Consider the following 25,406-nt stretch of genomic DNA (forward strand, 5'->3'; position numbering starts at 1 on the left):
GTATTATTACCACAGAAGGTGAATTACTCCATGGGCATCCCTACATTAGCAGTGGTTCAATATAAGTCTCTATGGAATAAAAACCTGAGGTAAGAAGTTTGGAGGTAGAGTGTGTCCCCCAGCTCACCCTTGTGGCAGAGAAATAATAGTGAAATACTCCACTCCAAGGCAGTTGTACCTAACCTGTGGCTCTTGGCTTATTGTACTAGCTGTACTATTTATTAATCACCGTATTATTTTTGCACTGTTCGCCGAACTACTTTTGATAGATAGATACTTTATTGATCCCGTGAGGGAAATTGCAGTGCAACAGCAGCTTAACACACACAACACAGCCACAGTGTAACGAATTATATAATAATAGTACAATACATACAATACAATACAAGAGTTACTCACAGTCCGGACGCACAAGAACAAACTAGAACAGAACAGTACACAGAAAATCGTATCACACTCATATCACACATATGAATATAAATATAGATGTAACTATAGATATAAATATAAATGTATTGCACAGGTCCCTGGCATATATTGCACAAAAAGTGGTTGTAAACGGGAAAAAGAAAAAGAAAAGAAAGAGAACAGATGTAGCAGTAGATGTGTAGATGCGTTTAGTCCAGAAACAGGTCACTGTCGATGTTGCCTCTGCCAAGACGCAAGGTGGATGCGTTGTACAGTCTTATGGCAGACGGCAAGAATGACCTCCTGTAGCGCTCCCTGTCGCACCGTGGATGAATCAGTCTATTGCTGAACGTGCTCTTCATTCCTGCCAGCCTGTCAAAGAGGGGATGGGAGAAGTTGTCCATGATGGCCTCTAGTTTGGACCTCATTCTCCTCTCAGCCACTACCTCCAAGGAGTCCAGGTCAAACCCAATGACAGAGCTTGCTCTCCTGATGAGCTTGTTCAGCCTTTTGGAATCTACTGCTCTAATCCCAGAGCCCCAGCACACCACTGCGTAGAAAATGGCACTCGCTACCACCGACTGATAGAACATGTGTAGCATCTTACTACACACATTGAAGGACCTGAGCCTCCTCAAGAAGTAGAGTCGGCTCTGTCCCTTCTTATAGATGGCCTTGATGTTCTTAGACCATTCCAGTCTATCGTCGATGTGCACTCCCAGGTACTTGTACGAGTCCACCATCTCCACGCCACTCCCATGGATGTAGACAGGAGTAGGTTTGACCTTTTTCCTCCTGAAATCTACCACCAGTTCCTTTGTCTTCGTCACATTCAGTTCCAAGTGGTTCACCCCACACCACTCCACAAAGCTGCTGACCAGTCCTCTGTACTCCTCCTCCTGCTCACCCTTGATACATCCCACAATTGCAGAGTCATCTGAGAACTTCTGCAGGTGGCATGACTTTGAGTTGTACTTAAAGTCCGAAGTATAGAGGGTGAAGAGGAATGGAGAAAGAACTGTCCCTTGAGGTGCCCCTGTGTTACTCACTACCTGTTCAGACACACAGTTCTGAAGTCTCACAGACTGTGGTCTGCCTGTCAGGTAGTCAGTGATCCACGAGGTCGTGGAGGCATCGACTTGCATCTCCTCCAGCTTCCTCCTTAGAAGTAAGGGCTGGATGGTATTGAAGGCACTGGAGAAGTCGAAAAAACTGCACTGTTTTTGTCCTATTCGTATACTTTTCTCTGCTTATTTGCACAGTTTTGACAATTTTGCACTGCCACCATACTGTTGTTTACACTGTTATTGTTATTGTATTACTATTGTCTTGTCTGCTGTTCTACTTATATACTGCACCTGAGAGACTAATGAGAAACACTTTTCACTATACTATGCACCTGTGTTAAGTATAATGACAAATAAAGCTGAATTGGATTGAATTGGACCCCTGGTAGTTCTTGAAGCTACTGCTGGTAGCTAGTATGTTCCCCCCCCCCCCAACCCAACCAAAATGAAAATTATCCAACATCACATTCTCTCCACCACACTTACCTGTGGTGGTACACCTCCTCCCTGCATACCTGTTTTTATTGCTTCTCCTCTTTCTTGCTTCTCTCAACATGACACTGCATGTCTTAGTACATTGATATTGTTCATTGTTATAAACCCACTACCTGTCTACTAGGCCCCATTCCCTCGGTTTTATGTCAGTCCTGTTTTCCAGCCTTCTGTGGTCCTGTCCTCAGCATAATGAGTCCTTGAGCACTGGAGTGACACCAATGGCTTTAAAAGTGGCATCAGTTACACCTGTGCCTAAAAAAACAGAACCTCTGGACAACCTAAATTATTTATTTTTTTCCTATATCCAACTCCCCTAAATTTAGAAAGTTCTGATGCAGTACATTTTACAATCACCTCATTGCAAACAGTCTCTTTGAACCCATCCATCCATCCAATCTAGTTTCAGACAATAACAAAGCATGGGAACTGTCCATGTTAAAGTTACTTCTTATGGCAGCCGATTCTAGTACTCCTTCTATCCTAATTTTCCTAGACCTAAGTGCTGCTTTTGAAACTGTAAATTATGACATTTTACTCTCTTGTGTTGAGACTGTTTGGAGTTCTAACTTCGCTCCTAAATAGTTCAACTCTTATCTTACTGATAGGTGTAAAGTTTTGTTTCTCTTGGGGGTTTTAGTGAAGATCTGAAGTTGTGGGTCAATAACTCAATACTGCCCCCCCACTCTTCAGAATTTACATGTTCTTACTTGGTCAGATATTTAACTCGCATGGTCTGAATGATCATTTCTATGGTGATGATATCTATCCATACGAAATCTAACCCTTAACTAGCTGTTTCGGCACTCTAATTGCATCTCGGATATAAAATCGGGATGACTCAAAGTTTCCTTCTCAAACTGCAACAAAACTGAGGTCATGCTATTCAGCACCTCCCATCACCTACGTAAAGCCAATACATTAACCCTTTCTGTGGATGTCACTGTGCTTGATTTTCAATCACAATTGAAGAATTGTGCCATTTTGCCAAAGTGACCCAACAACATGGTCTCCCCCAGTCCTTCAAAACAGCCATTAAGGTGAACTATGTCTAATGTGAACTATGTTTACATCAATTTTCCTACGGGATTAATAAAGTATTATCTATCTATCTAATGGGCAAGAAGGGAGAAAAACCACCCATAGCACCATTCACACATCGAAGAGCACTTTCCCAGCACTCAAAGCAAGCCATATGCAAAACCATATTCAGTTACAGTCACAAAGGGCACATCTTAAAGGCTTTCAATTTCCTTTAAAATCAATCTCGGGGCATGTTTCTGTAGCAGGGCACAGCTAAAAACAAAATTGTATTAAGTTCCTCAAAGTAAGGGAGAATATGAAGGTTTGAGTTAATTGATCATTTAAAAATGTTCGGAAATTAATCAGTTCGTCAAAATCCAACATTTTATTGACAGGTGATGCTGGGGTTTATTCATTTGGGTAAAGGCTACATTTTGCTACTTGCACCAGTAACGTCAAAGATAGTCCTTTATAAAGAATAAGCTTTGAATCTTGATTATTTTTATGAGTGCAGCAGATGTCATTGACACACAACAGATAAAACTGCATTTCATCCTGGACTGTAGCAACTGGTCCCATATGCGCTGTGCCTTTCGGTTTCAATGTACTAAATTCCACAACCAAAGCATTCGCCCCTTTTGTCTATGGCTTCTTCGTTTCTGGTTTACAATTCCAACCTTTTACACTTTCACGGAGAAGTAAACGTGCCAAACTCCCTGTAAGCCTTCTTGCAGTACAAGAAATTCAGGTGCGCGAGTGAATGAACTGGGGCTGTCGGTTCCCTCTAGCGGCTCCATTGTTAATACTCGGCTATTGTCCCATTGTTGAACTCTCGACTAGGACAACAATCAGGCTTCGGAAATGAACGCCGCCTCCTGCTATCAGCCGATAACAATGTTGACTCAGGTTTTAGAAGCCATAATGGTAAAAACACGCTTGACGCGGGATTGATTCTTGGACTTTTATGCTATTTATTGCCTCTATCCATTTGCAGCCTACGGTCTATAGATACGCTTAAGAGCAATTTCCGCATAACTAAATTCCACCACCAAAAAAAAAACAAACAGGAATAGACATTTTGGCAAAAGCACTACAACGAAGTATAATTAATTACTATTAAGGTATCATCGTTGTTTTGTTAAATGTAATACTTTTCCAAACTTTAATTTTCAAATAGAAAACAAGGATCACGTTAGACCGTTTACCGAAATGTTCTTTTAATATTCAGTACCGTTTAACTAGTCTAGCAGGACTCTATCATTTAAAATGTTAATTTTAAATCTGGAAAAGGTACATTGGGATTAAAATACTAACACTATACCGTCTTCGCGTTCTTCTTCCTTCTTTCGTCGTAGTTTGCACACAAGAGGCGAGTCTCACGTGTTTTTATTTATATAGCTTTTAAAACGAGCTGGCCGCTGTTGACTTTTAGTCACGCTGACTGAAAATAACTACAGCAGTTTTTTTTAAATAATATTTGAATAATTTTCTCCGTGATCAGGAAGCATATTAGTACAGTTAACAGTACAGTATGCTGTACATTTATAATTCTGATTATAAAGATAAGTAAAAGTAATCTTGTTACGCGTCTTTCATATTACTTTTTTTTTTCATTTGAAAGTTAGCTCCCCTGCGTCACCCCCCCACAATTAATTCCAGCTGGTAGTGTCTTGGCCCATCCCTACTCTCCGGCAGTCAATGGGCTGTCGGAGGAGGTGGGTGTGTGTTTTAGGGTTGTAGGTTTAGTGTATGAAGAAGGGGTTTTTGAATTAGGAGTAGCCAGTGAGCAGCGTCTCTGAAGAACAATTCTCTTGAGAGAAGTCAAACGTCACACTCGAACAGTATTTTCACGAATCCCAGCTCCTGTGCTGTGCGTTGTTTTGGTGAGTACAACTCTGGCGTTTCCCTTAGAAGCTAGCGAGCCACAGATGGCATGGCTATTTCAGTATGCTCATTGAATATTATTTGTCTAGGCTAAGTCTCTGAACTTTAACTGCATTGAAATGTATGTTGGTGGTCTTGACTGAAAATAAAGTTTCTAAATTGGGGACGCATCCGCAACTGAATCAGTTTTTTTTTTACCTCGTCTGATTTTCGTGTCCCGAATTAAAGTGAGGAAGTAAGCAGGGTAGTGGCATCTACTTCTGTCTTTTTCGAAATAAAAATCTTCAATTTTGAAGCATTTCTCAATGAAACATTCCATGTGTATACCACCTGCCTAGTGGGTGCAATATCGTCATCGAAACGCGGAGTTTCTTGGCCAGTGAATTCTACAGCGCTATTTTAATTGTGTCAGTGAATATTGCTAAGCAATAGAATGGTTCATTCAGTTTTAGGAATCATTGCCCGTGCTCTGCGCTCACTCCTGCAAACGTACTGTTTCAATATAAACTTAACACATTATTCTGAAACGATTTATATTCAGTGGGCTCTAAATAAGAAAGAACCACATTGTTGTTTAATACTGGTGTCGTCTTCCACATGTAACGTAGTGGTGCTACTATTTCTATAATTTCCTTATAATTAGTTTGGGATTTCTTGAGATTTGACACAAGGGGCCGTTTTTATCTCAGGCTTCATCAAAACGCGACCCTTACACTTGTCATCATGTTTTTAAATAAGCTTTCTGTTTTAAGACTACGGGTATCTTATTTCAACCTGTGATACTCCCGTGCGTTTCTAATGCGTCAGTCAAGGCATAGAAGACACGTCTGTAAAAAAATATACGAATATTTTTGACAGACCTCTAGGCGTTGCAGAGATCGGCGTACAGATGGTTGTTAGCCTGGCAAGAGCAAATTAATCTCCTTTTATCTCATTATATACTCTTAAGGCAATGGTACCGAACACATATGTTGTGTACATGTTAAATTTAAACAAAACTGTAGATGTAGATCTGCAGATCGTCAGTTTTACATTTAAATAGGGAAACACCTCTCAATTGCGATATTGCGCATTATGGCCATTTTTAAATAATGTATTAAATCAGTATTTTAATATGTTTGGTAGGCAAGAGAAATAAAAGTAGTGTAACCGTATTAGACTAAATTTCTTTTGTTGCTTTTTGAACGTATTTTTGTGATACAGCCAACCTGGAAATGTGCTCCAACAGTGATTTATCATTTGGATGGAATGTATTTTACACTGCATATTTGTCTAAAACGTTGTATGGATCATGGGTGGTATTTCAGTTTCTGATGTCAGCAAATTAACATGCAAACACAAATGCTCACGGTCTTCGTCAATGAGTGCGAGATGTCGTCAATATATATTAGCTTGTGGGAAAACTTTGCTTGAGACTGCTGACTGTGAAGTGAAGAAAGTGAATTATTTTACACACCTGGCCATGTCAATTATTAATTTTTCCCTTTTAAGTTCGTCTTTTAACAGACCTACAGTAGGTAATGTCTTTGTCACTTTGCCTTTCATCTTTTATCTCAAAGCACTCCTCTTGCTGTCTATAGGCAAGATAGCCATTTCTGGTTCTGGTCTTGTATGGCTGCAAATTAGTAGGTTAACTGGGCCACCGATGTATACATATTGAAACGCCATTTTTTTATCAGTTTACCAAATAGTGAAATGGGCTTGGGATCTGACAACTCTTGATGTGAAGGTCTCCAAGGTGTTTATCTTTCAAAGTATCCCGCATGGGTTCAGTAACAAATGACCACTTCATGTGTTTTTTTATGTCTAAGAAACTATTTGTCAGGATGTGGACTGACCAGTTTTTGTCTAGAGTCTCGGGACAGCACAGGACCTGTTTTGCTTTAAAGTGATGTCCCATTAGTGGGATTTTTTGTTTTGTTTTGCCATAAAACTAAAGCTGTAAAAGAAAATAAAGTGACTTAAGGACTGCTGTTCTCCCAGGGTTGCTCACTGTCACTGCCTGCTGCAGTCCTTAAGGAGGGCTGCGTGGAGTCGTTTGGAAGATTCAGAGGAGGATTTAGCTAGTCTCAATTTTCTGCTTTAATGGACAAAAACAATGATGGGTCTGACCCCAAACTCTAGCAAAGTTTCAGCTCCCTCCTGGAACCCCCTCATCCCTCTCCAGACGTGCCTGACTTCACAAAAAGTCTCAAACCACAGGAGTCACTGCGTTCAGACACTTGATTAAATAGCTGCAGCTTTAAGCAGTTGCTGTACTTTCCATGTTAGGCCATACTCAGCAGTGACTGTCTGCAAGTCACTGCAGCTACTATAGACTACAGAGGTATTTATTGGGAGGGAGAGGTGGGATGGTGATGTGAGTAGAAGCTAAAAGTCATTTCAATCTGTACTGCTGTAGGGTTGTGGAACTGGGGTGAATTTTGGTTAGCTTGGGTGAACGTAGCTGAAAGAGCACTGTACTGTATGTGTTCTGCACGTCCAAGCAGGGATTACAACAGAAGAGTGGCTGGAATTATGATTTATTCAAGATAGTGATAATTTCATGGGGTGTTTTTGTTGTAATTCATGTTAATAGCACTTATGGGGAGAAAGGTTAAGTAAGAACACTTGTCATATTAATTTCTTTTCATATTCAGTAGTTATGGATTAAGCGCCACCACACATTGCCTTGAGGTGTACGTTTTACAGTACAGTATGTTGTATTTTCATTTGAGCTGTCTCGGGTGTGTTATTATGGGCTTATTGCTTCACAGAATAGGGCCTTACTTTACTCCCTTCCAGAGAACGTCTGGCTCAGACAGTTTAAATAAATCAGATGTCTACAGCCTTCCGAACTAGGAAACTACAACAAAACGTTGCTTTACATTCTTGTGAAAAGCAAGATAGCCTGCTATTTTTTCCAAAAAAATAGCCTGTTTTTTGGAAATTACTATTTTCAGCTTTATACAGATTTTCTTTTAAAAGTAAATGGATACAGATTAATTCTACTTTGGGTAGGTGAGTTTTTTTCTCCTTAAAGCTATCATTGGAACACAAACAGGTCTGCGGAAGTATGGGCTTAGAGTTGCTAATAATACAAGCCACACATGAGAGCAAAGTTGAATGTTATTTCTATAACAGTTCAGCGTTATCTGCTCTGTAAGGTAACTAATCATGAGACTACTTATAGGGAATGCATTTTATTACAAGGATATAAACTCATAAAGCACAATCAGCTATAGCTTTAACCCTTAAATAATACACTAAAATAATACTTTTATGATATTCCGGGTCAAAATACTTTCAAAATCCTTACCTTTTTGCAGAAGCAATGGAAAAGTCTTTATCTTGGGGTTTAGTGTGTTGTAATTACTTGTGCACTAAGTGCTTTGACTGTGGAATGGTAAAGGTATCTAATCAGTCTTATGAAAAGTGGTGGGTCTTACAAAAGTGGTGTTTTTCCATTTCTTCATGTTTGTATCCTGTTAGGAATTCTTCTTTAGTGCACCATTTACCTCAGTCTTGACATTTTATAAAGGAATTCAAATGTAATGCGAAAGGCATTTTAATGCTAATTAAACATCACTTGTAAAATAGCAATATGAGCAAAGTTAAACTCACACCCACGCCTACTCACTTTGCAGTCAGCATGTGATTCATGTGTAAATGCACTGCAGTGTGGGGGTCCAGGGACCTGCTCAGTGTTCATGTGTGAGCCCAGGATGTTCCCGATATAGTTGATTCAGACACTGACTGAATATAACAGTAGAACACGGGCTCAGGTCAATAGTCAGGGTTTGAAGGAGTCCAGATCTCTTGAGCGGTAAAGCGCAGGGTAACGTTCAGAGCTCTTGTTGGCATTCATTGTTTACTAAGAATATTACTATTATTGTTAAAGAAGCAGTTTATCTGTTTTTTTTTAATTGAACATATTATTTGAATATATATATATATTCAATCATTAGTAAACCAGGTTAATATCTTTTTGTATGCATAGCCTACATTCTTTAAACAGAGTTTCACTGAATGTGGATGACAGCTAAACTGCATACTTCATAAAACAAAGGGTGTACCAGATTAAAAGTAAATTGAAGAGTTATTTTTAGGCACAGTAAAAATTAATTGGTACTAAAACTAATAAATAAACTAATAAAACTAAAAATAAAAGGTTTTCCATACACTATTTCTGTCAACTTTAATTTATTTCTTTGATAAAAATACATTTCTCTGTGGTTGAAGTGAGGCTTTTGGGGTTGCTTTTCTGTCCTATCTATTGGGTTTCTGGGTTTTCATTACATGAATATGTTTAACTTGAAATGCTGCTGTCTCCAACACTCGGCAATAGTTGAACAGTCACTGGCAAATGCTGGTTAAAAACAAGGTCTCCAGAGATCTCATAATGCGATTGACCTCACAGTGATACCTCTGAATATCTGTAAACCTCAAGATAGGCATTACTGTTTGTCTCTAATTGGCTGTGAAAAGCCTTGGTGCTTCTGATGAGAGCATCTGTTCATCAGCTGTAGGTCCACCAGAGCTAAGGGAATCGTGCTGTGCTGACATTTTAATTAACAGACTGGATTTAAATGAAAAAAAATGTTGTCAAGCTTATAAAAAAGAGTTATAATCATACAAGATAAAACTTTGGATGCACGTTCATTTGTTAAAATAAATGCTAGAGACATTAATTCAATACTTTATTATATAATTAAAAATAATTGATGTATGGTTATCCTTACATGTTACGCCATACTGATGCTGCCGCACTGTAAGTTGACAGTGCAGATGGGTTATACAGTATTGGATTTTACAAGTATTTCATTATTTTACAATGTACAGTAGTACCGTGGAGGGGATACGTGGGTGCTGTCTTTCAAATGTTAACAAATGTTTGAATGCATACAAAAAGACCACACCTCATTATACCATTATTGTGGCTGATCATTAAAGCTGTGAGAAGCCTGTTAGCCATGCTCTGCTAAAACACTGCTGAGCTGGACTCTGCTTACTGTGCATACATGGCCTCATACACTTCCAGTAGACATGCGGAAATCTCAGAGCATTTGTGAGCATTCACATAACAGACTTCCATGGTTGAACCTTGAAGAAAATTGTCTTCTGAGCTTTTGTAAATGTATCTAATGTAAATAAATCTCAATCTCTCATCTTTGTTTTTCTTCCCATTCCTTAACTGTATTAAACCACAGCTTTGCTGGGATGAGTACTGTAATTTTTTTAAGCTGATTAGTTGATTTGTGACTAAGTTGGCGTTAATCACTCAGTGGCAGTACTAGTCTGTTTAGAAAAGCATTGGGCCTTGAAACATAATCGACTTAACATTTTATCGGAAACCCGAATCTCATTGAATTACTGAATAGATTGTATTCCATTGTGTTATATATTGTAATGTCAGATTCTACTTGCTTTTCTGTGCCATCTGTTTGATATCCAACTGGAATCTCAGTTCAGTCACTTAAACACACTCATATACTTGAGAGATCTACTTTGTTTTTCACAGGATAGGCCTCATTTTAAAAGTGGATGATGTGCTCTATTGAGTCTTTAGGTTCAGTGTAGTTTCTGCATAATGGACAAGGTAAGAGCTATTTAGATTAGGTCAGAACAGTCTGGAGAGCTTTGTAGAAAAATGAAGATCTAACTGCAAAAAAACGTTTGACAGATGACAAAAAAAAGTTTGACAAATTTGTTTCATAAGAATTAATACATTAAATTCGTCTTAAGTTGTTGGAGAAAAATAGATAAAACAAAAATTAAACCTAATCAAATAATTGTTTATATTTTGTGATTTTAATAACAAATTGTCTTCCAGTAAAGAAAGTTTTGAAGGCAGGCATTTTGGATTTGGTACTATAACAAAAATAAAATCGGTGCATCATTTCTTTTAAAGATTTCCACTTTGGAAGCAGAATCACTAAACAACACAGCTCAGTCAGTACTCTTAAGAATGTACAACCTCAGGAGTTCAAATAAGGTTTTGTGTTGTGAGTTTTTTTTAAAGCTATTGGTTTTCTTGCTTAAGACTGACACCCACATGTGCAGCTTAAATCAAAGACATTTCACAGCTGCTCAATATAGCCAGCAATAATGGAGCTTGGAGTGCTTGCCAAGTAATGACAAGTGTATGTTTTCTGTTGGCTGCTCCTTTGGACCAAACACCAAAGAGTTTTTATTGATGAATGACTGAGGCTGACGTTTTTATGGCACCTTTAAGAATGTTCAAAAATCACAAAGCACACATTCATGCTTGACCAAAACATGGATCAGAATAGCCTTTTGATGGATGGCAAAAGTACTTTATTTGGCTAAATGGATAATACAGGGTGTTGTTCATTACAAAAGTGAGGTCTAGTAAAGTGCTATGAAATCTTGGTAAGAGCATGGCATAGTATAACAGTGTTCAGGGAAACATGATTGAAACTGTGGAAAGCCATGGCATAGCAAACTGAATGCATGTGACAGTTTAAGAAAACAACAAGATCTGTGAACATTTACAGTGTTAAACATGTCTAAAGGATCTGCTTGGCGGGTTAGTCCGAAAAGAATACAAGCTGTGCATACTGTCTGTGCTGGTGGAATTCAGTGTTCTAATGTGCTCTGCAGAATGTGCTGAAGCCACGTTTTTCATCAAGCAACAATGCAGCTGTCAGGACATGTCTACTCCTCTCTTCATGCGGAGGAGGTGAGCTGTTTCCCTTAATTAATTTCCTTCTTTTTTTCCAGGGGAGATGAAGGCTCCGGGGCCTCTGTTTGGAGCAATCCTGTGAAAGGAAAGGACCCTAAGCCAGACCTGTGTGAAGGATCAGATAAAAGAGTTACCATGAGCAAGCAGGAGCGAAGTGTGTGTGTCTTGTTGCCTAACAAAGAGCAGCTTGACATCACCATTGGGGTAAGTGCACAGTTGGAATTGCCCACTGTTAATGTATGTGAATGCGCTGCTCAGATGCAGGTTACATAGAAGAAACTGTCTTCGCTTCATGTTAGTAGCTTTGAGTAGTCACTCACTACAGAATAAATCGAATTTCAATATTTAGTAATATTTCGTTTATTTTATTTCAGGTCTATGTTATGGGTTTTGAAATGAAAAAATAACAATATTGGGAAAACACCTCAAAATGTTCGTTAGCACATTGCCCTTTCAATATTACACTTAATTTGATAGTTTCTACAACCAGAGAAAGTGTCCTGTAGCTGTGAACGTAGATGAGTTCATGCTCCGCTACTGCATGCTAACAAGAGCAGAGTTCTGTGTATGCATGTTGTAAAAGTTAATAAAATTATAAGTACTAAATCATCTTCTGTACAGCTCATATATTTAAGTAAGTTGTGGGAAGTCTACTTAAGCATTTGTCCTTCCTGCTTCTTTAAAGAAGTATGCCCTCTTAGGAGTGCTTTAAAAGATAGAAGTGAATGTTAAATTTCCACTGAAGGTAACAAAAACAAATCAGTGTTCCCCATTCAGCAGATGAAATGCATAAAAAAGAAGCACAATGTTCTCTCGTAAGTGGAACAAATGGTTTCCTTGGTAGATGATGTTGATGAGCCTGTTCCTGCTGTCTGTCTGTTGTGTGATGCAGGTGAAGGCGACAGGGCAAGATTTGTTTGGTCGTGTTTGCGAGCTTCTGAAAGTCAAGAACCTTCACTTCTTTGGGCTCAGCGTCGTGAAAGGTGGGTCTTACTATAATATTGTTTTAGTGCAGACAATTTGTGTTTTTATGTGACTTGCTTTCTTTGTTATTTTTCCATTCCTGTACTTATTAATGGGCTTTTAGTGTGTGAAAGGTTGTCTCAGGGTATTCTGTGTGATATAATTGATTAAAAGGTTAAAACAAAGGAGAAAAACTGGTTTACTCTCAACATGACTGGTCTAGTCCATTTTTATTACTAATAATAGATTTATTGCTTGTGTTATATTTTAGGTGTTTTAATTCTAGCCCCTGTATGGTTTGTGTCACATCTTTTACTTCAAATGTTGCTACACTGAATGTTGTGTAGAAGAAATTATGATGGGTATGGACTGTCACAGTGTTAAGATATGATTCCAGCGGTGAACTCGGCTTCAGACAGCTGGCAAGAGCAGTCTGTAAACTTCAAAGCTCCCTGCCAGTTCTCCTGTTGAGTCATTAAGCCGTACTGGCTGACACCAGGACCAATCTCCTGGTCTAGGCCTGTCCTTGAAGTGCTGTGCGCCGTCTACATTAGAAATCTCAATATGAGGGTTTGCTGCCAAAATCAAAGCCATTTGTTTGAATAAATGAATGTTTCCAGCATAACTGAGATACCTAATCTTTTGATAAACAGCTGCAAAGTTTGTCTTTGCCTTTGTTTTCGGCTAATCCTGTGAAGCTTACCTTCTCAACAAGGGCCCTTTTGTTTTTGCAGGATGGAGCGTTTCACTATTACCCAGGATTCCAGCAATATTAATTTAATTAAGGCTGGAATGTAGTTCAGCATTCTTCCTTAGAGGGGAGATGGAGATCGGGAGGGGGTGCAAATTGCTTCTGGACACATTCATCATGTACCTCTGACTGACAGCGAGATTATTTGCAAATCAATCTTCCTTTTTATTATTGCCCTTTGAAAAGAAAAGTTGTTTCTCCTTCAAAGATTGTTTCTGGAAATTGGACTGTAAGCTGTGAAGCATGCAGTGACTGAGACCACTGAGGCTCTGTGTGTGTTTATTGTGCTGGATTTGGAACTGCCATCTCTGAACAAGGCAGCACAGGGTTACAGAACAAAGGAATTTTATTAAAGAAAATATTCCTAGCTTTTCCACATTTTAAAACCAGCTGTATTTTTTACCTAAAGTTTAACAGTTCTTCACAATTGTTGCCAAAACTTGCTTTCAGTCCTTCCTTCGCTAAAAGGTGTTTCTTGGTAAATTGGAGTGAGAAAATACAGGGTTTTGGAAGCAATGTGTTTAGGCATAGAGGCTGTAAGTAGCCAAATAATGCGTAGGACAAACTCACCACGTTAATTCATAAATCTTTGTACAGGCATGATTACATGATCTTGTTGCTTCATTTGTACCATTTTCTTTCAGACAATGAACTTGTATTCATGGACTTGGAGCAAAAGCTGACCAAGTATTTCCCCAAAGAATGGAAGAAAGACTCTAGCAAGGTGAGGCTGGATGTCTAAAAGTGCACCTCTGCATGCACATGTAGCTGAGGATGTTCCTACTACGCGTTCGTTTATATAAACACTGTTTAGTACAATCTGTGCTGTTAGAACACATTAAGGATTTTAAAAACTGTTTTGCGGAGCACCTGGAGACGTCACTGATTATTATATAGAGACAAATGTTATTTGCTTACTAAAGCGAATCTAGTTACCTCTTTTTTTTTTTTGCTGTTTACACAAGGACATAAGAAAGGTTTCAATCGATTGGAAGCTTTTTGACCCATCCAGCCTGTTTGGTAGTTTGTAGCTAATTGATCCCAGAATCTTGTCCAGCCAATTCTTGAAAGAGGCTGAGATATTAGCTTCGATTACATGGCATCACTTGTTTCATACTCCCACGATGCTCTTTGTATAGAAGGGCATCATGTTTGTGACTTTAAATGCACTCCACCTAGTATTTCCTAATATCGGTCTATATATTTCTCAGGCTATGATATTTGTTGCTTAGAGGATACTGTGTTCTCTAGTAAGTGGTGGTCCAGTATACCTCTCTTATGGCACTGTTAGCATGCATTTTACTTAGGCACCAGAGTGAGAACTGTTTAACTATTTTTTGCTCAGAACAGAATGATTTTCCAATTTAAGTTATTAAAATATATCTATAAAAACTGAAAATTATCACAAAGAAATGCTAAAGATTGGAAAGGCAACTTAAATAAGCTATATGTGTAAGTGTGGTGTCTCTTTCTGATTCTGATTGTCCCCTCCTCTTGCAGGGCTCTGCCTGTCCTGACTTGCCTCTAGTCACCTGTCTGCAGGTACAATATTACATAGAGAATGGAAGACTCTTAAGGTAATGTTTCTGAACAAGAATGTTTATAGGATTTAATTTGTTTCTTATACTCATTAGCAGGAAACAATCATACTTCTGAAGTCTATTTTGGAGATTAGAGGGTGTGAATTATATACCCTAGTAAAATTATGTACCACATGAAATCAGTTTGAATATTTTTTTGCATGCTTATAGATTTTGTGAAGTTGTACTTAAGAAAATAAACGTATTCCATTGTGTTCTGCAGCTGTTAGTTGGCAAGTTGTTCTATGATAGGTGTATTTAATAGAAAATTCATAGTTAATCTTTGACTCGTGCACAAATAGAAAAAATGTTGTATGGTCACATCATTGGGAGCGACAGAAATGCAAATATTTTCTAAACATTTTATTTCCTAAATAATATTTATAACGTAAAATGTATAATATATAAAACAATAAATATTCCTAAATTAATATTTAGGAGATAAACTACAGAAATCTTGGAGAGCAGCATATGAATTACATCAGCAGTTTAAATTACAATATGTATTGGTGTTGATATTAAGATTGCTCTTAGGTGGACTCTGTCAGTGTACGTTGTATTCTGACAAATCTGTGCTTAATTGCAATATATTAAGTCAATATGATGTGTTGCTAGGCCCCTTTCTTTTTCCTGGCAGTGACAGGAAGGCCAGACACCTGTACTACTGTGATCTACGAGATCGAGTGCTGAGATCGGAGTGTAGACACAAAGAGGAGGTATATTTCCTGTTAGCAGCGTATGCTCTGCAAGCTGATCTAGGGGACTACCACACCGAGGAGCATGTGGGAGAGTACTTCAAGCCACAGGACTACTTCCCATCATGGGTAGGTGCCTCACTAAATGTGTAATACTGGTCATTTTTGTTTGGGCTTTCAAAAAAGTGGTTTACAGTTGCAATATCGGTGCTTCCAGACCTTTCCAGTATTTCTCAATCCCAGCTTCCCTGCCTGCTATGAAATATGGGGTAGACATGTATTTTCAGATCACACTTTGCAGAGCACTCCCATTAGGGTGGAGCTGTAAAGTACACAATCCAGTAACACCCTAATATCATCTGTCATGCAAACAAGTCAAGCCATTTGATGTGTGTTATGTCTTTGGAGCAGTGATCCATGAAATCATTTCACTTTGAAATTAAATCATTATAAGTTCTGTCCTGAGTCTTGGGCAGGCCTATTCTCAGAGATGTCAGGTAGCCTAGACAGAGTTTGCAGTCTTGCTCCGGTGGGGTAGGATGGAGAGGGTTCCTAGAGAGCCTAAGCACAGATAGTGCTGCTCAGTGCCAGTTCCCCAGCCTATGGGATTTTGTCCAGAGAGGAAAGATAATTAACAGTGTTTTCCAAATCCCAGATCATTGCCAGAAGAGGCTGTGACTACATCCTGAAGCATGCGCCCAAGATCCACAGGGAGCAGAAGGGGCTGTTGACCAAGGAGGCCATTCTTCTGTTTGTCAGGGAGTCCTGCCTGCTGGAGGACGTGCCTGTGCACTTCTACAGGCTGCGTAAGGTAAGGGCAGGCACTTCATATATGCCAAAAGCTGCACAATCAATTCTTAAAATCAGTCTCATAGATAAGTAATGCAGTGGGTTTCAGCTGAGCTAGCATACGTACTGCAATTAAGGGAAGAAACGCTTTCTTTCTTAGTCAGACTTTCAGTGTTAATACAAAACCAAAATTAACAGTGACTCATTTAAACATGCAGTGCCCAACCTCTTTTAAGTGTTTGGATTATGTTGGCTCAGGTATGCTGAGCATTTCAGCAATTGTGGGTGTTTCTTCTTACATACTGTAGGTGATTAAATTTCTGAGCTCACGGAGAGGGGGTGTGGCAATACAGCGTTTCAGCACACAGTAGGTGTTCAGAAATATGTTCGTCTCGAGCTTAAAGGCATGTGACATACAGCAGAGCTCAGGGGTGTCAAACTTGTTTACCAGATTTGAATGAAGTGTAGTTCAAGTTAGTCATACATACCAAAAATTAGGGTTCTCAAGGCCCCCAAAGATGACTGCACTCTGACCAAGGACCCCCACCTCACTGAAACATATCGTACTTTTATCCACCCTCTGCAACTTGCTACAATGAGCTGTTTTAAGAGGCTTATGCAAGTGCAGGTCATTAATGGAATATGCACAGTAAAAAATAACCCTAACTGCAGTGCAGTGCAGAATTCATAATACAAATCTAATTGGCCCCTTGCAGTGGCATGGATGGGACTGGTGATTGCTGCAATATGTGATTTTGTTCATGTTAGTGCTGATTTCATATCATTCTCCACATGTATTTATGCTCTATCTTTGAAGACTTTTAAAGTGGAAAAATCTGCTTCACACAAATGAGAGGTTCCAAAGGTTAGAAGACCTTAAAGAGCTTTCTCACTCTGTGGGTACTCCTCACTCACTTAGATCCAGAACACCGATAGAGAAAACAGTGAAAGAAATCTGGAAATAAAATTTGGACATTTTCAGTCTTTTCCTCTTGTGGCCGCAGGCCAAGAATCGCCTCAGTTAGTGATGAGCACAGATTTCTGACCCAGTTTAAGTGAGTTTTGTCAAGCTTGGGGAAGAACTCATTAAAATAATCCTTCCGGAGTGAAAGATGGGGAAAATATGGAGGCAGAATGTTGTCAGCTGTCATGCTAGACATTTTGAAGTTGTTGTTGAAGGAGTGGGAACATTACAGTGACTCTCATGTAGTTTTCTCTCCCCCAATGCAATATCTTGCTAGAAAAAGTTCTGGCTTTGTCTTAAACATTCAAAATGATAAGATAATGGCCTTGAATATTCTGATTAAGAGTATTTAGTAACTGGAATACACCTGACATGTATGTGAGCTTCAGAACCCACAAACGTTTTTCAAAAAAACATCTGGCAAGTTTCTTGTCAGAGAAATCATTCAGCTCCTTTTGAAGGCCATAAACACGTTTTAACACTGCCTGTCGAGATAGGCAGCTTCTGAGGAGCTCGTTGTTTAGCCAGTTATCAGTTTGAAATCCCGGATCTAAGTTCTCAACACGCTTGACAAAAAGGGAATGAGACTCACACAGTCAGTAACCACCAACCAATTAGTTTAAAATCATGTGGTGATAGTGGAAACGTAGAAACCTAAACATAAGAGTTTAAAAATAATATTTATCTTAATAACAGAAATGGGACTAATAGTTTTTGGTTTCAACAGGACAAGAAGGAGAAGCATGGCTCCATCATCCTGGGGCTGACCCTGCGAGGAATGTACATTTATCAGGTGTGTTATTGTGCCCGGCTTTCAAAATATCCAAATTTTAGAATTCAAGCATACGTGAAAAATGTTAAGAATTTGAGTACAGATAATGAATGTAGATGGAGATACTGGGAACAATGATAAGTGGTTAATTATGGTTTGTTTGGCACAGATTGGTTACCTGAAGCTATTTCCAGCAGATGCTTTGAGATTGTTCATTCTATGTGTCTTAGGAGCTGAACAGTGTACGTCAGCTTCTGTACGATTTCCCGTGGTCTAACGTTGGCAGGCTGACATTCCTGGTATGTTGGGCGTATCTTTCTCCTTTGTGGAATCTCATATAACCTGTTTCTCATCGGTCAACATGGCGTGCCAAGCAGATAACAAGAGCAACAATGCATTGCTAATCTTTCTTGTAATTTGACACATCCACTGACTCTTTTATTTTGTGTATTAACAGATGACTTTTGTTATATCAATTTTGAATGTTTCTTGTTGCCTTATACAAGGCTTGAAACTCTGAAGAACAGTTTCTAAGATGCACATACTGTAGCAGAAGTACAGAATGAATGTGTGTTTCTAAGAGGAATGTGACACAGGACACTAATGGCAAGTTACATTGCAGGTGAAATATAAGAGACAAAGAGAGACAAAGTCGTCAGTGTTACTTTTGCCATATTGCAGGGTAAAAAGTTTGAAATCCAGCCGGATGGGCTGCCATCAGCCCGAAAGCTTGTGTATTACACTGGCTCCCCTTTCCGGTCCAGGCATCTGCTGCAGCACCTCAGTAACGGCCACCGGCTGTACCTCAACATCCAGCCGGTGCTCAAACACATCCGCAAGATCGAAGAGACTGAGGGTAAGAGTGTGAGACTGGCTTGGACAGAGCTATTGAGTTTGCTTCGGTGTCTAGGGAACTGTAAAAAAACAAAAATTATCATGTATTACTCACCATTACTGACAGTCGTAGAGATCTATAAATAATAGAAATAGAAATGCAGAAATAATAGACATTGTAAGAAAAAAAAGGCTGAAGTTTGTTTTTAGGTAAGGTTTTTCTCTCTGAGGCAATGAAGTTACCAAAATTAAAACCAAGTACTGGTCCTTCACCATTTGATCTGATTACACAGAGCAGCTGTGACAAGCAGTGAAAGGCTGGTGAGTGATTTCAAACATCATATCCCTATGAAATAAAATGCAGAGAGGAAAAAGACTGAAGTTTAAGAGTCCAGCAGAGGTTAAATGGTCATTTAGTTTTGCTGGTTGTGTCTGTCAATGTTTTCTGTATTATCCCATGGTCTTCAATACAGCAATACAATCTTGAAGACATTGATAAAATAAATAAATCCTTACTTTTATATAGCGCTTTTCTAGACACTCCACTCAAACTGCTTTACAGCTAATGGGGACTCCCTCCATCAGCAATGTGTAGCACCCACCTGCATGATGCGACATGCCAAAGTGTGCCAGTACGCTCACACCAGCTATCAGTGGGGAGGAGAACAGAATAGAGCAGCCGATTCATATACAGGCATTATTAGTTGGGCCATGGTTGGTAAAAGCCTGGGGGAAATTTGGCCAAGATACTCTTTTTGAGAAATACCCTGGGATTTTTAATGACCACAGAGTGTCAGGACCTCAGTTTTACATCTCATCTGAAGGACAGCACTTTTTTTTTAACAGTGTAATGTCCCCATCACTATACTGATACTGGGGCATTAGGATCAACACAGACTGCAGGGTAAGCACCCCCTCCTGGTCCCACTAACAAGCTTTTCCCAGGAGGCCTCCCATGCAGGTACTGGCCAGACTCACACTGCTAAGCTTCAGTGGGTTGCCAGCTGTGAGCTGCTGAGTGATATAACTGCCGGCATTTCATAAATGAAAAGTCTGCCACGGTTTTTGTTTTTCCTTGTCAAAATCCCAGTAAAGCCTTTGGTTTTCCAGAGGATGGAATATGAGTTGTAAATGAAGGTATGTCGTCCCGTCCCCCCAGATAAGAAGCGATACCGAGAGTCCTACATCAGCGACACCCTGGAAGTGGACCTGGAGCCCCTGGGCCCGGGTGCGGACAGCAGCACCCGCTTCCCGCGCCGCTCCTGCTCTGGCAGCAGTCGCGGGAGCTCCGGCATCGAAGCTGACGCCCGGCAGCGCACGTCTGTGGAGATGACGGTGGACGAACCCTTCTCCCTGCCCCCCACGCACTCTGCCATGAAGTCCTTCAGTTCAGCCATCAGCCACGGCAGCTCGCACACCTCCGGCATCGAGACCGGCAGCAAGGCCCGCACCGATGATGACTGGCAGGATGACGGTGAGGGGAAACCGCTCTCACTCTGCCTCCACGCATTTACACTGTCCGGATTAGGGAGTGAGGGATCACGGAGGGACTCTGGAGCAGGACTTGATACTTCCACTGCAGTCACCCTGTAGCATCTCAGAATCCTGGCTAAACATAGTGTGGCTTGGCACAGAATTTATCTGAATTTTGGATTCTTCATTGTGTTATTTGTCATGTCCTTCAACGGTCAGTGGGCTTCACCCTGCTTTATCCCTATTTTGGGTAGTTAATTGGACACCTGTTACTCCCCAATAGTTCCCGTCCCTAAGACAGTCTGAAGGACTCTGTCCACGAAGGAGCTCATGTCTCCGAACTTCAGAGAAGGAGCTTAGTTGTGGTGAATTTGTTAAGAAAACTAGGGCACTGGCCCCTTAAGAAAATCTACCTGCCTTAGTTTTGATCTGTATACCTGTGAGCCACAACTCCCACTACTGTTGACACTTTGCTGAGGGTCTCCCAAACTGCTTTTTTGAAGGGATATTCACCTTTCCCCAGATTCTGCAGGATGTTACCCATTAACTGGATTACTTAGCTGGCCGGCTGAACTTCTGTTTGCATACATTCCTCACTGTTGTGTGGGGATAATTGCCTGCCAAGTATTTTATTCAATGTGAGCAGCTTCTCTGTGTTCTTTGGCAGCCCTCTCAAAGCAAAGACACCCCATTACTTGACCAGAACAAAGTCTATTTGTCACTATAGAAAAAGATAAATTCAGTTTGAATGCTCTGTAACTTGTACGATGAAGGGTTTTGAACTTTTTATTTGATGTGCAAATGATAGATGCAGAAATTATACACTGGATTAGGTTCACTGGCTAATTCAGACAAAAACAGATGATTAGTATTTGTTATGAACTTATTTTACCTTACAGCTCAGTTTTGGTTAACTGTTTCACTTGCTATGGTCCTTTAACCATAGAAAACGAGCTATATATATATGTAAAGTAAACGCTTCTAAAAACAAAATGCAGTACTTGAACCACAGGTTTGTATATAAAACTACTTTTCCAGCTTTAATCAGTATTGTTCTCTAAGATAGATATTTATCACTGGTCATATTGGAATGCTAAAACTGTAGAAGTACAAGCACTTATTTTCCTAAGACAAGAAATAAGCTTATGTTTTAGGAATTAGATCAAAGACACTAACAATCAGTCTTGAAAAGAACTTTTAGCACTACAATTGCAACAATGCAGAACACAACTTTTGAAAATGTACAAGGCATCATGACTGCATACTCGTTAAGATATTAAGGATAACTCAGAGTCTACACAAAGTTATCTGGGTTACAATTAAGAGGACTTTGCTTTTAAGCAATACATTCTCGATAAAGGTAAATGGCTAATGAACCATTTACTTTAATCAGATGTTCCAGCGCAATAATGCAAAGTCAAGCAATCCTTGGTCATTTTTTGAACATGCGTTTTAAGTAACATTTGCAGGAATAATGCACACTTCAGCAATTTAGCCAGCTGTCATTCATAAAACCTGTCATTACTTATCAGGTATCTAATAAAGTTTCTCTATGCGTTCTGGGCTCATGTTGTTTGATGTGGACTTGTCTCTCATGTGCAGAGGTGGAGCTGGCTGTGGATGAGCCTGAAGAGGTGTCTGTGGATGACCCAGAAGAAATGTTGCAGTTCTTGGCCAATCAAGAACAGAGCTGGAAGGGTTAGTGACCATGGAGCTGAGAACACATGGATGGCTGCACAGCACTTCATAGATCATCACTGTTCAACTGAATACATACAGTAGTAGCTGCTCTGTGACAATAGTAATAGTGAATAGCAAACTATTCTCAGCCATGCCTTTACTGCCACCTACTGTCCTGTAATGTCTTTTCTTCTAAAACTGGAATTACAAATATCCATAACTGAGCAGTTTCATAAAAGCAGTTGTCACACAAGTGTTCAATGAAGAGTTTCAGTATTTTAAACTAAAAAGTGCTTTAAAGTATGACCTTTATTTGGAAACCAAACTCCTATCATATAGCTTTATTTTTTGCAGATGTCAGTATCCAGCCTGTGAGCTCAATAGAAACACAAGTGAGACTACGTAACATAGACTCCCTTGAACAGGTGAGTCGCTGAAGACACATTTGAGAGTTTAGGGATAATTTCTGATTTAAATCTCATTACGAATCCCCGAAGAGTAGAATCATGTAACCAGTAAGGTAGTGGGATAGTATTCTAGGAGCCTGGTGTATAGTGAAAGTTAGGATCTAGATTCCTGTGACTGCTGTCCTGTTGTCTCACACAAGCGCTGCTTGGGTGTGTTTCCTCATGCTTGTTCTTCCACACCTCTCTGACAGGCGTCTAAGCGGAAAGGTCGGAGCTGTACGGACCGGCACAGCCAGAGCCTGGACGACGTGCGTCTGTTCTCGCCACCAGCCCCACTAGGCGCTGGCCTGCACACAGATACGTCTCAGAGCTACACCTTCGGTCTGTGCGCGCCTGACCCAGAGGACCAGTACTGCTACACGTACTGCACCACTGAGGGCCAGACTAAACCATCCTTCTATGGCAAGAGGTCCATGAACTGCCTCTCCCTGGACCTGCTGGGGAACGAACAGCTGCTGGAGTTCATGCTGTGATTCAGGACTGCGTTGAGTAAACAACCCACATACACAGCACTTTAAAATGTAGGCCGGTTCTGACTGGAGAAGGAGGTCAGTCCGGCCCTCTGGGCAGGCTGGATTGATGCCTGGAGACTCTGAAAAGGGAGGAAGGGTGCCTATAGAACAAATACTGTATTGAAGGACTCATACATACAAAGGCTGCATGTGAAGGAAGTCATGCATTGCCAGCCACACAAGAATATACCTTTATACCTCACCGCCAGCTGATCATACACTCCACAGTGAACAAATATACTGGATACTCCATTATTGCTTTGAAATGGGGAGGTTTTTCCTTAATTTGTAAAAACTCTTGATTATATGTGAAAATGTTTATTTTGTAATTCATTTTCTCACAAGCTGCTGTGTCTTCCATGTTCTGGCAGCTGAACTAGTATTTTAAAAAACGCAGCTGCAGTTGTTGTAAAAGAAAGGGTACTGGGCCAGAAACTCAGTCCAGACTTCATCGTGAATAATGCTTCAAATTGATTTGTTCAGTGGAGGTAACAAATCTATCATCTCTCTTGATAAGATAAGTTAACAATCTTCCTATCATAGAAAAGGATACTTGACAGAATATTGCAATACAAAGAATAACATCCATTTAGTGTTACATTTTTGATAACTAACATTTGATGTACTCTTGTAGTCGTCTTTTACTGTGGTTTTTATGTGTTGTTAAAGGTTAAGTTGGGGACCAGGACGTTGTTTGTGGTAAAGAGTGAGTTCAGGGAACAGTGCAAGAGGAGGGAAAGGAGGGACAGGACAGGGCAGAAGAATGTTTTTGAGGGTAGTTGGCAGCTTTCATTGGTGTTTTTTGTCAAAAACTCATTTTTAGTGCAATTTTAGTGTATTTACTGTAGTTTTCTTCAATCAGTTGGTATTACAAACTGTTTAGGCATTTTTAGAACTATTTGGGATTGCCACTTTTTAAATACCAGCTTTCTTCGGGATTCCTAGTTGTTTAAGACTCAGCTTTACTCATTAGCATGAGGTTCCAGCTTGTGTACTGCATGAAGAGAATGAGGACCTGCAGATATCTTGCTCTGATTACCTGCCTGTGAGAACAGTTTTTCTTTGACACACTGCAAGTTCCACAAGGCCTTATTGGAAAGTTCTTGTAGGCTGGAACTCCCAAGCAAGTCGCAGCTTGTTTTACTGAATGCCGAGAAGGCCCAGCCTTGACACACACAATGGTGCCACCACTTTTCAAATTCCAGTCCCAGTCGGCTATTGACATGACCCAGACTTGTCTGAGCCACAGGGCTCAACCTCTGCTCTGTGCAGGCGATGGTTTTTGAAGCAAAATGAAAAGACAGTTGTATTTGTAACTGTTTTTCCTGTGACAAGGAAAGTTATCCGGTAAGAATTAAGGTGTGCTATTGAGCAGGATGAAGTGTTCAGATGTTATTCCAGCTCTAGTGCTCTTGTATCGTTTTCACGTTTCACTTTTTTGGCATGTTATTAATTCACTAGAGGAAGGTTTATTCCACTAGTGGAAGGTACTGTGTCCCCGGGGATTCACAGGGCACTGAAGGAAATGTTTCTATAATAACTTAAGGTTCTTCTTCAAAACCAAGAGTTATACAATGTTTTCTGTGTTAATGGCTTTATTTTCATAAGATTGAATTTAATGCATTCTGCAATTTGATTAAAAGGATTTATCACAAAGCTTATGCAAATTGTTTAAATAAGGGGTGCATTAATGTTAAGACTATATATGTCCTTGTTAATATGCCCTGTTTGTCTTTCAGGATTCTGAAAATGAAAGTGTGAATGTGAGAGATATGGATTATTCTCAACTATGAGAACGGTATATCTGGTTTATCAGTTTGCAGAATTCTTGCACTTGATTCATGATATCTTATTTTTGTTCAAAGCCTATTTTATTTGGAATATGTATCTTGTATTTTTAGAAGTTGCATCAATCATTGCATTTACCTGTGTATTATTTATTTATGTCTAGTGGTGAAAATAAGATTATTTTATGCAACGAATCTACCAACAGGTTTGTTGGTATTCTTCATTCTAGTATTAATTGTAAAAGCTGTGACTGTTCGTTTTTCTCATTTTTTATATTGGCATTTTTCTATTAAGAAATTCCTTGTACCTTTTTATATCTGTGACCTATATGATCATTTCTATCTTATGTAGACTAATTACACCATATTGTATTAATTGCTGTGTTTAAAATCATTTATACATTAAACAGGTAAATAGAGTTTTTCTCTAAATGCTTTCTCCTTTCAGTGAAAGGAAACATTTTTGTAAGACTATAGCAATAAAAACTGAAATGTCCTAATGAATAGAAGTGAAGACTTATTTTTGACTTCCTGAAGATGCTTCGCGAAAACTCAGATCTGCTCGGGACATGTAAGATGC

The 25,406-nt window shown here is 39.6% G+C and overlaps 1 protein-coding gene across 1 annotated transcript; it reads left to right on the top strand.

Moving 5' to 3' along the window:
- Positions 1-4,734: 4,734 nt before the first annotated feature.
- On the top strand, positions 4,735-25,329 carry LOC148820096 (FERM domain-containing protein 6). Its single transcript, XM_088934182.1, has 14 exons — positions 4,735-4,873; positions 11,598-11,763; positions 12,452-12,542; positions 13,918-13,997; positions 14,774-14,850; positions 15,491-15,677; positions 16,204-16,359; positions 18,029-18,094; positions 18,304-18,372; positions 18,755-18,929; positions 20,067-20,381; positions 21,983-22,078; positions 22,415-22,485; positions 22,719-25,329. The coding sequence occupies exons 2-14, from the start codon at positions 11,695-11,697 to the stop codon at positions 22,998-23,000; spliced, it is 1,734 nt and encodes a 577-aa protein (XP_088790308.1). The 5' UTR covers positions 4,735-4,873; positions 11,598-11,694; the 3' UTR covers positions 23,001-25,329.
- Positions 25,330-25,406: the final 77 nt, after the last annotated feature.

The sequence above is a fragment of the Atractosteus spatula genome, chromosome 15, assembly GCF_055471065.1.
Source record: "Atractosteus spatula isolate fAtrSpa1 chromosome 15, fAtrSpa1.hap1, whole genome shotgun sequence".
Lineage (NCBI taxonomy): Eukaryota > Metazoa > Chordata > Actinopteri > Semionotiformes > Lepisosteidae > Atractosteus > Atractosteus spatula.